The sequence below is a fragment of the Phaethon aethereus genome (genome assembly GCF_964289735.1).
Source record: "Phaethon aethereus genome assembly, chromosome: 4".
NCBI classification, from domain to species: domain Eukaryota; kingdom Metazoa; phylum Chordata; class Aves; order Phaethontiformes; family Phaethontidae; genus Phaethon; species Phaethon aethereus.
In genome coordinates, this window is record NC_138578.1 from 41,786,760 (window position 1) to 41,803,014 (window position 16,255).

General features: G+C 36.9%; 1 protein-coding gene across 3 annotated transcripts in view; it reads right to left on the minus strand.

The window, feature by feature from the left end:
- SPOCK3 (SPARC (osteonectin), cwcv and kazal like domains proteoglycan 3) overlaps positions 1-16,255 on the minus strand; it is a gene marked incomplete at both ends in the record, with an annotated part of 222,416 nt that overhangs the window by 104,643 nt on the left and 101,518 nt on the right. For 2 of the 3 annotated variants that reach the window (XM_081999279.1, XM_081999278.1), the window contains one exon: positions 11,932-12,046. The exons of the other annotated variant lie outside the window; for it this stretch is intronic. In XM_081999279.1, coding sequence (XP_081855405.1) covers positions 11,932-12,046 — 115 coding nt within the window. The remainder of the gene's footprint in view (positions 1-11,931; positions 12,047-16,255) is intronic. 3 annotated transcript variants of the gene reach the window in all.

Below are 16,255 nucleotides of genomic sequence, written 5' to 3' on the forward strand. Positions count from 1 at the left end.
ATCAAATAGATAAAAAGTTTGAGGTTTTCTTGTCTGCTAAGTCACACACATAAACAAAATAGATCTTTTTAAAGATAAAATTCTAATGTAAAACAGAGCTATACATGATGAAATATCTGTGCCAAGATATGAGAGAGAAAAAAATTGTCAATAAGACTGTCAAAATAAGTATCACTAACTACTGTAATGTTGTCTCACCTTATTTAGTCTAGCATGATAGAAGTTCTCTTTTATGTATGTCGGCATTATATTCCCCATTATGTCTTTTAAAAAAAAAACTCAACTTGATGCCACAAAATAACTTGGTAGCCAAAAAGCTAGATATAAGTTGGTTTTCTGTCATTAAGAAAGTCAGTAAGATTCCTATTTTAATTTTTTTTTCCTATTAACATATGTAAGCATCCTCAGTCTAGCCTTTTCCTCCCTTTTTCTTTCTTCCTTCCTTAATTATTCTAACATGGGTTCCATAAAATGGTATCTACAGGACAATACATAATCTATCCCTTCTTCATTCGAGCCCCCATAAAGCATCTCTTACCAGGGCTTACTGGAGGTTTGCAGGCATGACTGCATGAACATTAAGCCATGCTGAGTGAAAACATGAAGTACTGTGAAAGATCAAAGTAGTACATAAAAATGGAGAAGAGTTATTTGAAGGGAGAGAAGAACAATAAAGAAAACTACAAGGAAAAAAGTCAAAGGAACAAATCCTAAAAAAACAAAAACATGTTACAGAAGGCAAAATAGCAATAATAAGTATTTATAAGATGGTAACACCAAGAGAACTGTGGTTCAGCTTTTAGGGTTTTCTTTAAACTACAACTTCTTCATTCTGCATCATGCAGAGTTTGGAAAATTCCCTAAATATTTTTAAAATTGTTTCAAACTGTTCAGAAAAAAAAAAACAAAAAATAAGATACTTCAAGCCTCAGCTTTTGCTCTGCTCAGTTGCTCCTAGAGGGACTCCATCTACATACAACTAGGGACCTTGTTGGTGCCCCAGCTGGGCACACCTGGTATTTTGCATACCAAAACACAAAATTTATCCTAATTTATCTGCCTAATTTCATCTTCAAAGTCATGACTTTACAAAACAACAAACTCAGCCTCAGAGCTGAACATGTTTCCAAATACTTTGCTTTAATCTTTTAAAGCTACACAAATCCAGCGTTAAAGTCCCAAAATTGCAAGGTAGTAAGAGTGACAAAAAGGCCGTAGCTACATGGGGGAAGGAAAAAAAAAAAAAAAAATCTACTGAGAGATGACATAAATGGAAACAGATATTTTCTGCCCCCACCATGGGGCACAAAAAGCACTTCATAATTTGCTTGGGAAAGCATCTGTTTGCACAAAAGCATGATTTTTTTGCTTTTAAAAATCCTGAGAGCAGAATGCGCTACTTTTTCCAGTGGTATTTTTCCCTCTGTAGTTCACAGTTTAGTTCAATTTTTATTTTTATTGCAGTCTTTATAGGTTCAAGTGTATATAAATAACTATTTTTTGGTATCTGAATAGCTTAGGAAAGAAAGTAAAATGTAGTATCTAATTGGACTAGTGTCCAGTGTGCTGATCAAATACAGCAACTCCTTTTAGACAGCAGCTGTACTAAAAACTTAACAGGAAAACAACCACAGGCAAAACTTACACCTCTATTGCCAAGAACAGGTTTGCCACGTCAGAAAAATTAGTTGTCTTACCCGTATGCTAGCTTAGAGGACTGTTCTAGCTCTCCACACACATTTCTAAAGCTTCCTTTCAACCACAATGCTGACCAAGAGCTCACTGCAGTAGTGTCATGTCAAAATTAAACAGGTTCCTAAAATTTGTTTTGAATCTGCTGCCTCATGTATTGTCCCTGTTCCTTCATTATGAGAGGGTAAATGAAACTAACTGAGCAACGATTCCAGAAATAAAATCCTGTCATAGTCCTTCTTACTAAGTTAGTTTTAATCTAAGTGCCCATTTTTCAGTCTTTTCACGCAGAAGTCTGTCTAGGTCTTTGATCATATTTTTAGCAGGTCTGCAGTGTTTCTGTTTCTGCTACGTGTCATTTATCAATGTGACTAGAGGTAACAGGGCTATTAACACAAATAAATTGTGAGACCTCACTCATAAAATGATTTATTAACAATTACAGACTATTTTCTTTACTGTTCTTTACAAATCTCAATGCTTTGTTTGCTTTTATAACTATTGCATCTGCAGAAGATCTTCATAATGGCACTTTGTGCTTGCATCTCGGTAGATTATACAGACAATATTCATTCTAACATAAATTACCTTGTTTCACAATTTGAAGATAGGAAAGGTGAGTTAGAGTGTGACAAAAGTCTTGCAGTGTAGGTAGAAAACCTCCAGCATTTGTACTTTGAAATATAAGGTTGTATGATGTCAGTTTACTTCTAGAACATGAAAGGAAGCTCAGTTTTCCAGAAGGCTCAAATCTGGGAAATACAGGGCTGAAGTCACCCTAGAAGTGTTGCTATTGGTTCCCTATGAAAGAGATTTTTATGGGTAGAAGGGTCAAAAGGGTCTCCAGCTTTGTCTATAATAATGACTAAGGGGACAGCAAGCCCTCACATTCTACCTCATAACATGCAAGTTTGTTTTATGATATCCAAGTGCAAGGGATTTAATTCTGATCCAGATCATCTTGGCTGTGCATTCGTACCTTTTATAGACTCCCACAGCATGCCCCAAAGATGAAAAATCAATCATTCATATCCTCAGGAAATCAGATTCCTGTAGTCATATGTTTATGGCTCTACTCCCCAGCTTACATCACCTCTCAGATAATCTTACCTCTTACTTGCCTCTTCTCGGCTCCAATGAGTTTGGGGTTGGAGACGAGATGATGTTTGGGGTTTTCTTTAAAAAGAAGGCCCAAAAGCAAAAACTTAGAACATGACTAGTGTTGAATTTAGGGATCAAAATTAACTTTCACAAGTACACAAATCTTGATAATACAAACATTCACTGGAAATTAACACGCAAGTGGCGAAGGCAAAGTCAAGCAGAATTCATTCTTCAAAACATGCAAATGTTTTCAGAAATATTTATATGCTCAGATCATCATCTGATCAAGAAATGAAGTAATCCCTGAATTATAATAAAGTTAACTATTTTGAATTTTTACATATATGGAACTCTGACAAGAAAAAGCCTATATAGATATATTCATTTGTGAAACAACTTTTCCAGAGGTGTTATTTCCAAGATTCAAGTGGTTTTAACAACAGTTTTTACTTTAGTCTCTACATTAAAATAATCCATGGTTAAGGTAGAAAGAAGAATAATTAGAAAGCAGAATAATAATTAGAAAGCAGAATAGATAAATGATGTCACCATGCATAGTCATGTTTGAAAACATGAAGAATTCAATCATCTTAAACCACAGTGAAAAAATTAAGTGTTGATTACTGCATATTCTCTAAGATGATAACTTTGGATGGTTTGCTCCATAGGTGCTATGAACACTAGTTCCTAGTGGCCAGTTACTCTCTCTATTCCTTTAGTTAGTAGAGAAATATTGTCCTGAAGAGAGGAGAGAATTGAGAATTTTACTTTTTTTTTTTTTTTTAATGTTTCACAGAACAGACTAGGAATTGCAAGTCTGTGTCTATTGGTAAAGTGTTTATATTATAAGTATTAACCTACTGCTATTATAACTTCATCTTCAGGTAACAGCCTATAAAATTATGACAGATCCTGAATTCAGTGCACTTTTGCAATCCTATAAAAAACAACGCTTTACTACTATAAAATGCTTATATAAATTTTACCCCCAAAGTTACCTGCCCTTGGATGTCCAAATGTCTCATTGGAAGTCTGTATAAGGAGTGTCCCTCAAAGGGATGGAACCAGAGCACACTGGAATCATGACTACTGTGAGTGCAGGTTTCCTCAGGTATAACCTCTTCTTTTCCTTACCCAGAAGTTTTGTCTAGACAGAATTTGAGCATTTATCTGAGATTTCCAGACACTAAAACTACAGTGCCATGCATCATGCAGATAGTCTGCACATGTGCAATAAACCCAAAGCATCCCTGAAACAACTGTACAGATACTGCCTGAATTAAGGTAGTGGACCCCACAGATTCAGGAAGCTTTAAATACAGCCTTAACTGTACTGTAACTATAAGAATTTTTTATTATTATTACTACTACTAATACAGAAGATGCATAAGGGTTTTAGGAAAAGAATTTGTATGGTATAAATGTTCTAATATTTAGGTTAAACCACAAAACGACAAAAAGATATTTTTTTAGGCAATAAGGATCCGATATAGAATATATAGTAGCCTGTGAAAGAAGCCATACCTGTAAGTATAGTGTTACTGTTCTCTCGTAGCAGACCACAGCATTTTATAAAGTGAACTTACTTTTGACAATCTAGACACATGAAAAGGATTTTGGTGTTTGATTTTAAATTAAAGGGAAATATAAAAATACTACCAAACAGACACAAAAACCCCTTATACAACTGACCATGTAACAAAGATGAACATTTAGTGACTCCTGAAATGCCTTTAGTGGCATAAGTACACTATTTGATTTCCAAAAGCCATAATACATTTTGCTGTTAAAGTACCAATACATCCACATACTTCACTCTATGAAAACAAACATCTCCAGCTGCTACAATTAATGTATTTTTCACCACTGGAAATCTTACTTGTACTGTTTTAGACAAACGGAAATTAGTAGAATCATTTCTGTTCCCTGAACACTACTCCTACTCAATTTCACACACTTAACAGTTTTCTCACCACTGGTACATAAGCAAAACAACAGATGTATTCTGAGCCTATAAACACAACTTATGAAGCAAGACCTTCACATAAAATGAAATGCATTAGACCCGATGCTAGATAGTAATAAAAGCACCTCATTATAAACAGATACAGAGCCACATGACAATTTTAAAACCTGTGAAAAACCGCTCACGTACAAGCATTCTGAAGTTTTATTCTGTTCCATTACCCAGTGTATTCACTGAAAGACAAAAAAAACCCCAAACCAAACACACAACCAACCAACAAATTCCAAATTAAGCACTAAGTGATTAAAATGTTTGCATCAGCTATTTTACAATTGGTAACGCATTCTAATAAAGTACATTGAAAACTGATACTGACAGCTAATTTTTAAAGCAGTACAAAAACAAATGGCACGCTTTGCTTTAGATAAAGAAGGGGTATTGAACTGTTCCTGAATTCATTTTGCAATTTTTTTCCCCATAAAGGAATATTCAAAGATTTTACTCTTACTATTTTGTATTATTTCAATGTTTATGTAATAGCCCACAAAGAATTTTATTGCTATGGATGACAATCACAACTTTATAGTTAAGGACAGAGAAATAATTCATAAGCAACATCTTCATCATTCTTCTTAATTTTGTTAACAAAAAGGCAATCTTTTTAAGTAGTAGATTCTCAGGAATACTGGGAGTGAAAAGACCATTTTAAAAAAACAGCAACAAAATAAAAGCTCACAAACCATTTTTTAACAGGATAGCACATTAACATCCCCCAGGGTTAGTCAAATGTTAAACAGCAATGCTTTCCTAGATCAGATGTCACATTTCCTAATTCTTTCCTGCGTTCTAGTTTTCGAACAGAAGTACTCTAACTTACTGCCTTTTAGGAGGATGGTACAACTGAGTGTGCCTTCAACCACTGTCAGCAAGACAGAAAGAAATACAGCAAGATGTATTTCCATTTTCCTGCCAAAAAAAACCAATCCTAATTTATAATCTCACTGCAGAAGTGGAAAGTAGGACACTTATGATCACTGAAAAACTCATCATGCCAACTGATTATCCAGTGCCCCCTCTCGCTCCTACAGGCCACTGAGAATCTGAACAGGATTGCTGGAGCAGGTAAAACATCAGTAGGCCTAGGACTTACTAAATTAACTGAAGTCCTTCTGCATTAGTCTAGAATAGGAATCCACCTTTTCCCTAAAAGTAGGTGTATCGTGGATATTGAATGGGAAAAGTGTAGTGGAAAACACCTGTTCTGCGAATAAATAGAATAGGGAAGTTCTGGTTATGCCTCCTTTACTTCAAGTTTGCCTTGATCTCCTACAAAACTTATATTATATACAGAGGAAAAAAAATCAACAAAAAACAATAAAAACAAAAAAATTTCTATTTTAGATTTTTACAGACACAGGTTGGGGGAATGGATAGTATTTTTTTTCCTCAAGGACAGCAATTTTTCAGTTTTGAAGTTTGGCTGCAAAAGGTATAAATACTGTGTGGCTAAGTTAATAAATAGCAAGGCTGATACGAACAACACTGGTTCTGCAATATACATTCTTGCAATCTACATATGTATCTTCTGCCAGTGTTAGCATAAATTACTTATAGAGAGAGAATTAATTCCACTAGAGGATCTTGTTTTCCTCTGGCTCTGTATCCTTAACTCCCACTAAAATTTATAGAACAAACATATGTATACCAAGGAAAGAATAGGCCCTCATACCATAAGAAAAACTTATGATGCACATATGATGCATAGTGTTAGTCACCTTTTTTCCTTCCTGATGCAATGAAACAGCTAGTAAAAAAGAAGCTTCACTTTTTCGCTTTAATAAATTAAATTCCGTAGCATATAAAAATCTCCAAAACATTCACATTTTCACCTCTCTTTTTAAGCACATTAAAGTCCAAATTATTTTCTCAACAAGTTCAGTTAAGCCATGGCTAAGCAAATTTCCTTTTCAGTACTTTGTAGAGTGTTAGCATGATCACAATGGCACAGTTACACAATAATTGGACTAATCAAAGCTATGTAATGTTAGTATTGTGAATGAAGTAGTGTTGCTCATTAGCCTATTACAAAAGCATTACTGTAAATTCAGCCTACGTGCAGCATCACTTCCTGTGCAAACACACACAGATAATGCAACAAGCTTGAAACACTGCCAAACTGGCAGACTGGCAGCACAAATTATGCAAAGAACCAGAAAGCCTTCAGTAGATTCAATAGAGCTTAGAGCATAAGAATGATTAAGTGTTTCTGTGTACAACTATAAATCACGGTAATGAATCAGACTAAAATTTCCAATAAGGGACTTAACTGCACCAGCTGGCCTTCTTCAGTAGCATTATAATGTGAAATGATGACATCCTAAATAGTGGTGTTTGCAACTTTCACACAATCTGCCCAAAGCAAATCCTTTGTTTTTCTTCAGTTTTTTGGAAGTCTTTTTTTGAAATCATAATGAAATGCTGCAGCACCTAAAGATACAGAAAAACTATAAAGTTATACTGCTCATTATTGTCTGTTTCTTTTCCTTTTTTCTAATTAAATGAGAGCAAGGCTCTATTGATTCTAACTAAATAGAGCACCTTCCATATCAGTTCGAATGGACTCGTTCAAACCTGCTCAGACTACTTAATACAACTACAGATTTGTAACTACAGCTTTTGGGTTTTTTTTGTTTTGCTTTGTTTTTAAATCAAAAACTTGGTGGTAGCAAGTCTAAATTGAAAACCCTCTTTCTTTTATGGTAAAATGAGAGTGATAATAAAATAACTCAAATGCCAAAGTATGATGTTTTGGAAATCCAGGATACATGTGTCCATACAGTATGAACAGAAAAAACACATACAGACATGTACATATTTAGTTGTACATATGTGCATGTATGTATGTACATGTGCACATGTATGTACATGTGAACATGTACGTACATGTGTGCATTTTTTCTTACTGAATGGGCCTCTTGCATACTTGGACTCGGTCACTTTTTATGCCTGCGGATATAATCTCAGCCATGCAGTACCCCAGCATGGAAACAGAAGAGGTTTTGGTTTGCTTTTGCAGTGCAATCACTGTTACAGTTCTGCAGCACCTGAAATTTACCCTCAGCTTCTGTCATATCATCCATAATAGGAAAAGGTTAACCCATCTCATGCTTCAGGCCCCAACACTCATCCCTTCAAAGCTGAGACGGAACATTTTCCTCATGTTGCAATACTAAGGTAAACACACCCAGGGAAGAACTTCTGATAATCCAGCTCCTAAAAAAGTATTTAGACTGGTTTTCCACATCCTTTGAAAACACTGTAAGAGGGCAGGAGTCCAAGGCAAGATAAGGGACTACAGGACCAATGACTTGAACCAAATCAGCACTTGGAAATGTCATTTCACTCAAAAGTCTAAAGGAAGTTGTAGTAAGATTTAAGTTCTAGCACAAAATCTATCAAACTATCCAACTACCTTACCTTAGTAAATTAGATTGTTATACATCTTTACCACTATCAGATTCTGTGAGTCTATAATAAAGTAACACTCTTCAAGTTACCACGATTTCAATACTAAAGCATGTTGAAGACCACATCCACAGGCAGAAATATTAGAAATTTTTTTTCAACTCTAAATTCAGGTCCTACTCCACACAAGCTTAGGGGCAGGGAACAATTCTCACTAAACTTAACCTCAATTCATAGAAGTCTTAAGAAACAGCAGAGGAAACATTTTACCCAGATAGTACCCACCACTCTTTCCTCAATTCTTAAAATAGTGAATTCTGTATCATTAGACCCTCTACACTGCTCGTATCTTTCCCTGACTGTCTCTTGAGGATTGTATTGGGTTTGCATGGCAAGGTTTTGGTTGTGGGAGGACTACAGGGGTGGCTTCTGTAAGAAGCTGCTAGAAGCTTCCCCTGTGTCCAACAGAGCCCATGCCAGCCGGTTCAAAGACGGACCCACCACTGGCCAAGGCCGAGCCCATCAGCGATGGTGGCAGCGCCTCTGGGAGAACAGAGTTAAGGAGAGGGGGAAAAAACACAACAGCAACTGCAACTGGAGAGAGGAGAGAGAACATGTGAGAGGAGCAGCCCTGCAGACCCCCAGGTCAGAGCAGCAGGAGGGGCAGGAGGGGCTCCAGGCACCAGAGCAGAGGTTCCCCGGCAGCCTCTGGTGAAGCCCACGGTGAGGCCGGCTGTGCCCCTGCAGCCATGGAGCTCCATGCTGGAGCAGATCTCCACCTGCAGCCCGGGAAGGACCCCACACCGGAGCCGGGGGATGTGCCCAAAGGAGGCTGTGACCCCGTGGGAAGCCCATGCTGGAGCAGGTTTGCTGGCAGGACCTGTGGGGGTCCCAGGCTGGAGCAGTCTGTTCCTGAAAGACTGCACCCCATGGAAGGGACCCAGGCTGGAGCCATTCATAAAGAACTGCAGCCTATGGAAAAGTATCATGCTGGAGAAGTTCGTGGAGGACTGTCTCCGTAACAGGGACCCCACGCTGGAGCAGGGGCAGAGCGTGAGGAGTCCTCCTCCTGAGGAGGAAGGAGCAGCAGAGACAACGTGTGATGAACTGACCACAACCTCCATTCCCCATCTCCCTGCATCACTTGGGGGGAGGAGTGAGAGAAAATTGGGAGTAGAGTTGAGCCAGGAAAGAAAGGTGGAGTGGCCGGAAGGTGTTTTAAGGTTTGGTTTTTTTCCTCATTAAACTCATTTCCCCAAGTCAAGTCTGTTTTGCCCATGATGGTAATTGCTGAATGATCTCTCCACATCCTTATCTTTTCGATAGACCTTTCTCTCCCCTGTCCAGCTGAGGAGTGGTAGAGCGGCTTTGGCGGGCACCTGATGTCAACAGTATTTGCCACTGTATCAGTTTACATGGTTAAAACTACTTTTCCTGTACAAGAGTCTTGGGAATAATCTCTGGAACATCTATGGATCTATACAGCAGATATGTCCAAATGGAAATCTGTGGGCAAGTTCTTTATGAAGAGTTCCCAATAATTCATAAAAAGATGCTTTTCCTTTAAAAATAAATAAATAAATAAATAAATAAATAATTACTCAAATTATCCAATCTTATTAAAAAAATTACTCAGTTATCCAGTTGAGTAATCTTATCCAATCCAATGTCCAGCACATACGCACACACACAGAGACAAAGTGGAACGGGAAAATTACTGTGATGAAATTTTGTAAAGATTTATTCCCAGCAGATTTAATACACACAACTGATATATCAGAAATGGATACCAGTAGATAATATAACTTGACAGTTGATAATAAAAGTTTCTCATCTAATTTTTACCAAGACTTATCAATGAGTAGACTAGCCCTTTGGGAACTTGGAAAAAACAGATGGCTCCACTGAAAATCAATACGCAAATTCTAGGTATCAGTGAAGGAGTAAAATCTTGGGCTAAAGAGCGGTAAAAAGACCAGCAGACAGGACTGCTTGGGAATATGCTATTCGTAATCTTATCCCACCATACTACAGAAAGGTCAGAGACCGCATGAAGAAAGCCTCTTTTAGAAAGAACGCACAAAGCAATTGATTTCTCCTTGAACCTGGGAAACAAGGAGATCTAGACTTGGGAAATCCCTGTCCTGGCTCAGGACAGGTAGGTAGGGAATTGGTTTATCTAGCTTACAAGACTAGACTTGCAGTGCTTATTACAATCACCAAGTTGCTGCTATCCTGAAATTTCCCATTATGAGATTGCATTTTATTCAGACAAGCTTTGCCTCTTAAAATATTACCTTTCTAAGGAGTGCCAGGGACCATGGGAGGAATAATACAGGTATGTAGGCACATGTCAATACGTTTACTAATTCAACCACTGTACGCAGCTTCATCTAGTCCACAAAAGTTTTCTGTCCTTACCTGCTGCATGTATACTTAACTTGGAGATGTCATTTTTCCACTGTTTTCAATAATGTATGTAATATCTCTCAGAAATTTCAAATGATTGTGTTGTTTTTTCACAGCTGACACTGACATGTTCCCCGACAGTTCACATGCAGTTGAAATCAGACTACCTAGCTTTGTCTGGTAATAATTCTTGCACCTTATATAATACTTCATCAAACCAAAATGTCTAGCTTTACACTGAGATTGTTTGATATAAACAGTTTAGCTCTATAAATAATGTAGAGCTTTTTTGTTAATTAACTGCAGCTGCAGATCAAGAATAGTTTAAACTTTTCCTTTCACTATGTACTATCTAGCTTGTTTGAAAAGCCTCAGATGGGTGTATTTAACATAACTAGACATTCGGAAGAACATTCTTTATATCATTCACAAAACTGTACTGGCTCTCTAAATAACTTGAAATGATCCTCTCATATCAGAGCAGTCTCTTATTTTCCTTAGCTCTTTTCAGCCCCTACCGAGTAAAGCACTTTCACACACACTTACTTCAATCAAGTTATTCAAGTTTAGCCTTTATACCATGCTCTGTTTCCCACAATGAACTGCAAAAATGAACAGTCCCAAATCAAAAATACAACTTGACTCCATCTCCTCAGCAAACAAGCTCATGACGCAACTAAGCATATGGTTCAGGCCCCTACATATTCACATTCTGCCCCAGGTAAAGCCACAGAAGTAGATTAATACTTTGCCACTCTAAAATTTTTCTCCCAAAAAAAAGGTAAGAATAAAAGTAATCTACATTTGGTTTCTGGCGTAACTTTATCATATATTTGTTCATTATATTTAACCAATGCATAGAAGAAGAGGAAAAAAAGAAGGGAAAAAAAACCAACAAAACAAAACAACTTACACTATTACAGGCCATCACCTATACTTTAACAGGCAGTTTGGAGTTCTCTAGCTTCATACAAGAAGCAATGGTCAACATAATGTACAGTAGCAGGACATTATCATATATATTCATTTGGTACCAGCACAGTAGGTATTTCCTTAAATGTATTTGTATCAGCAGCTTGCGATATTTAAATATGTACACCCTCTAGTTTACCAGCCTATCAAAAAATTAAAATATTAAACATTCTAATCAAATTATGCATACATAATTACTTATAAAATCCACGCCTACTCTGCTCATCAGCTTTTAAATAACTAAATTATCGTGTATTTATGGTTTACAGTCAGTCACGAACACTATAAAAGAAGTCCATAGGATTAACTTTTAAAGTATTTACCTGTGCGTAAGCCTTCGGTGACTAATGCAAACAGCAGTTTGTTGATCCTGTGCAACACAGACCTTATGGCGACTACATTTCATCTTTAAACATGGATCTTTAGCCGGATCTAAAGCTAAAAATAATTTTAGAAAATTGTTAACAACTATCTGGAAACATGCAATTAAGAAAAGAAACATACCACACATAAAACCCACCAAGTATGTGGAGGGGGGTTGCCTTGCTGCTGGTACAGCATACCAGACTGAAAGGCACTGATTTTCACCAGGATAAAACGCAGCACACTCAATGATAATGCAAAATGATAATGCAGCAGTGCAAAATTCCTTATCAAGGCAAACAGATCTTCACAAAACATGGATACTTCTGTATATTCTCATACCATACTACTGGTTTTTATTTATAATAATACCAATTACCCTGTCCAACTCTCTCCTGGTCAACATTTGTAACAAAGGCAGTCAAAGGCTGCTGGTTTTTACTGTACCAGAAAACACTTTTTTAATACTATAATTTGCTTAGGGCTTTTAGGAAGTTTTCATACCCATCATGTCATTCAGAGCACCAAATCCCAAAAAAAGACAATTTTGAATTGGATTCTGTTGCCTACAGTTTAGTCACGTTACCTCTAAACAGAATTAGGTTTGTGATTTTTACAGCTCAGAAGCCACTGCGTTCCTGGAATCACAATAAAACCATAAGCCAAAAAGTAATGAAAAAGAAGTCAGAAGGCAAATGACATTTGATCAGGAGTATGGAACATTTATTCATTCAGATGTTGGCTGACACAACTCCCACATACAAGATATTTTTAAAAGCTGTTAGCCAGGATGCCAAAAAAATTAAAAAATAAATAAAAAAAAAAAAAACCTTCCACCCAATCCATTACTTGTCATTCCTACTACGAAATAGTAACATCTACTAAGCTACATTGCACAGTAATGATTCAATAAGACATAAATGGTGACATGCTGGTCCATAAGCAAATTAACCCTAAGAAGAGGAAAAGCATCTATTTGCTAAATTCTGCTGTTGTGTAACTAAGAAAGTACACACCACCACATTCTTTAAACTATTACCAACTTCTCACTGTAATCCCCAAATACTGGTATTTCTACCTTGAAAGTACTTTTCCTTTCCTGCTTAAAAGACACAGCTAGGTTCTTCTGACTCAACATTTTAAGTGGTAAGCAATGACACTGTCTGAATTTACTGAGAAATAACAACTCAGATGAGATTTTTGCAAAAGAAAAAGCATAACAAAGTATGCAGATGAGTGATTTGTATTATTCTGTCCTTAAATACAAAGGAATTGTACCTGCAATATTCTAGGTCTCTTATTTCTGCCTTGTGGATTTTCTTGTAGGTGCTCCTTTAGTTGTTAATCGATACACACCTTTGAGCTACACTTCGAACTACAAATAGTAATTTCTGGCTATAATACCAGAAAAGCCAAATAATCCTGTTTCTTACTTATTATTAAATTTGTATAGCATATTTCTTGAGCATGGTTTATTACATGACAATAAAGAAAAGTTTCTGCCAATTTATGCTCTCACAAGAAACAATCAACTACTCCCTTCTCTGATCTCCATGGTGTCTTTCAGGTAGATCTAAATATTCCAAAACTAACTTTTTATTCTTATAGGTATCTTTTGTTTTGTTTTAACACCCCTCAAAAAAAGAACCAAAAAACCCCACACAACCCGCTGTAACGAGTTAAACACCAAAGCCTAGCTTAAAGAGACACCATTGAAAATCCTAAATTGCAAAATCAAGCAAGAAAGCTATGAACAACCAGAATTCAGTTTTCATGGGTTCATCTACACTTTAGCATATTACTATCCAGTCTTCAGTTAGTTTTTAGAAATGTTCTTTCCCAGTTTTTCACATTTGCTTATAAAATATATATTTGTGTACAAATTTTATAAACATAAAGTTATGTTTCTTCTGCTCTTCATGATCAAAGCTAAACTTTTCTTGTATTTGAATTGCCAGATTATATTAACAAAAGGCTGACTAACCATGTACCCAGGAAACAAGAACCAGGCTCATCATTAGTTGCAGTTTGGACACATGACTTCGTGGTGCTAAATAGGATTAAAAATAGTCTAAGCAGTGACTTTTTCAGTTTTATTTCCTTCTTAACAATATATTCAACTGTGCAAAATATATACATCATATTACCAACACAGCAGAAAAGTGATGAAGTCTTTAATATAATAATAATTTAATGCAGACAGAAAAGAAAGATTTTTATAATTACAGGTTAAGACATATGAAAAGATGCATTCGTCTTGCAGGTATTTTTATTTCTACTGCAAACCAGCCATAAAGATCACAATGAGTCATCCAGAATGTCTGATTACAACTCTAACCAAGTGGGAAGCAAATGCAGCAAAAAATGACTGAACTACAATAACAGAGTTGGAGTGAAAATTAACAAGAGCATATTCAGCATGCTTCTCCAAAATGCTTTACATTTTAGGATCCATGTCAAATACTTTCCTCTGCTTGAAGTCAAGCAGAATGTAATGTCAGCCCCTAGTAAGCATGAGCAGATTAACACTTAATGTGTTACGTTAAGAGGTTTAAGTACCCCTTTCCAGAACGTTCCCTGATGCAGACACTAAGGTAGCAATACTGGAATATGATATAGGGATATCTTCAGATAACTGTTTTGCAAAACTGAATATGTTAATGGAGTAAAAATACATGAAAAAGAGAAATTTGGAATCACATAAGGATACCGAGTTCATTATAAGGTAGAAAATATGTTTCGGGAAAAGGAGCGAATGGAGGAGATCATGTAACTTTCCATTCTCATTGGAGCTGTTATTTCTTTTCCCAAGTTCTTGGGACTCTGAAGGTGTGTTCTGACACTTCAAAAATCTGACAATATTTAGCAAGTCATAACATATTCTTTTGGCATTATTACAGGCAGAACCCAGCTGTACAACCAAGAGATAGTACTATCACACTTTGCCTTTATGACAACATAAAGATGGGTATCAAACTGGGGAAGACACCTAGTTTATTGCTGGAATGTTGTGGTTTAGCCCCAGCCAGCAACTAAGACCCACGCAGCCGCTCGCTCACTCCCCCACGGTGGGACAGGGGAGAGAATCAGAAGGGTAAAAGTGAGGAAACTCATGGGTTGAGATAAAGACAGTTTAATACAGAAAGCAAAAGCTGCACACTCAAGCAAAGCAAAACAAGGAATTCATTCACCACTCCCCATGAGCAGGCAGGGGTTCAGCCATCTCCAGGGAAGCTGGGTTCCATCACGTTACAGTTTCTTGGGAAGACAGACACTATAACCCCAAACATCCCCTCCATCTCCTCCTCCTTCATCCCCGCTTTATATACGAAGCATGACGTCATACGGTATGGAATATCCCTTTGGCCAGCCTGGGTCAGCTGTCCTGGCTGTGTCCCCTCCCAGCTCCCCGTGCACCCCCAGCAGGCCAGCATGAAAAGCCAGACAATCCTTGACTACTTGGCAACAACCCAAAACATCGGTACCTTATCAACATTTTCTTATTCCAAATCTAAAACTAGCTTCTATGAAGAAAACTTCCTTCTATGAATAAACTCATACTAGCTTCTATAAAGAAAATCAACTTTATCCCAGCTGAAATCAGGACATGGAATCAGTGTGACTTTACCCCTAGAAAAGAACACCAGGGGCCAGAGTTGAAGCTTCCATTTGGAAAAAAAAGAAAAACAAAACAAAACAAAAACCACCACCACCACCAACAGAACTGCACAAACACACACCACACAGGCCTCCAAAAAAAAAACCACACATGCAAGTAAATGAAAACATTTCAAACAAAATTTTTTTAAAAACAAAAAACAAAAAAACCCAACTAATCAGCAATGGAACTCCAAGAGCTCTAACTAGGAAATCAAATTAGAAAAAAGCTTTGAACACATACGTGATGAAAGAATGAAGTGCTGGATTTTGACAGCACTATCAGAAAGAAAACTGTTGGGAAGAAAAAGAGACTGTAAGAATTACGTTGAGTACTGGTGCTCCATTGGGTTCCTCATGTATTTAACAGGCTTTTTGCACCAAAGATAAATACGATTGTTTAGAATTCTGTCTTCAAAAATACATTTCTGTGCAGCACCCATTCACAAATCGCACCTTTTAAATGAACGGTAACGATAGGTGTTCATCGGTGAGAACCTAATGTTAGAACCCAGTTGTGCAAGACAACAGTATCTGCAAGGCAACCCCTTCCTGGCCCCATGTCGGTATCAGACTCAGCTGTGTTCCATCCATATTTCTCCTCTAAGAATTTTACTTGAAGAAAAT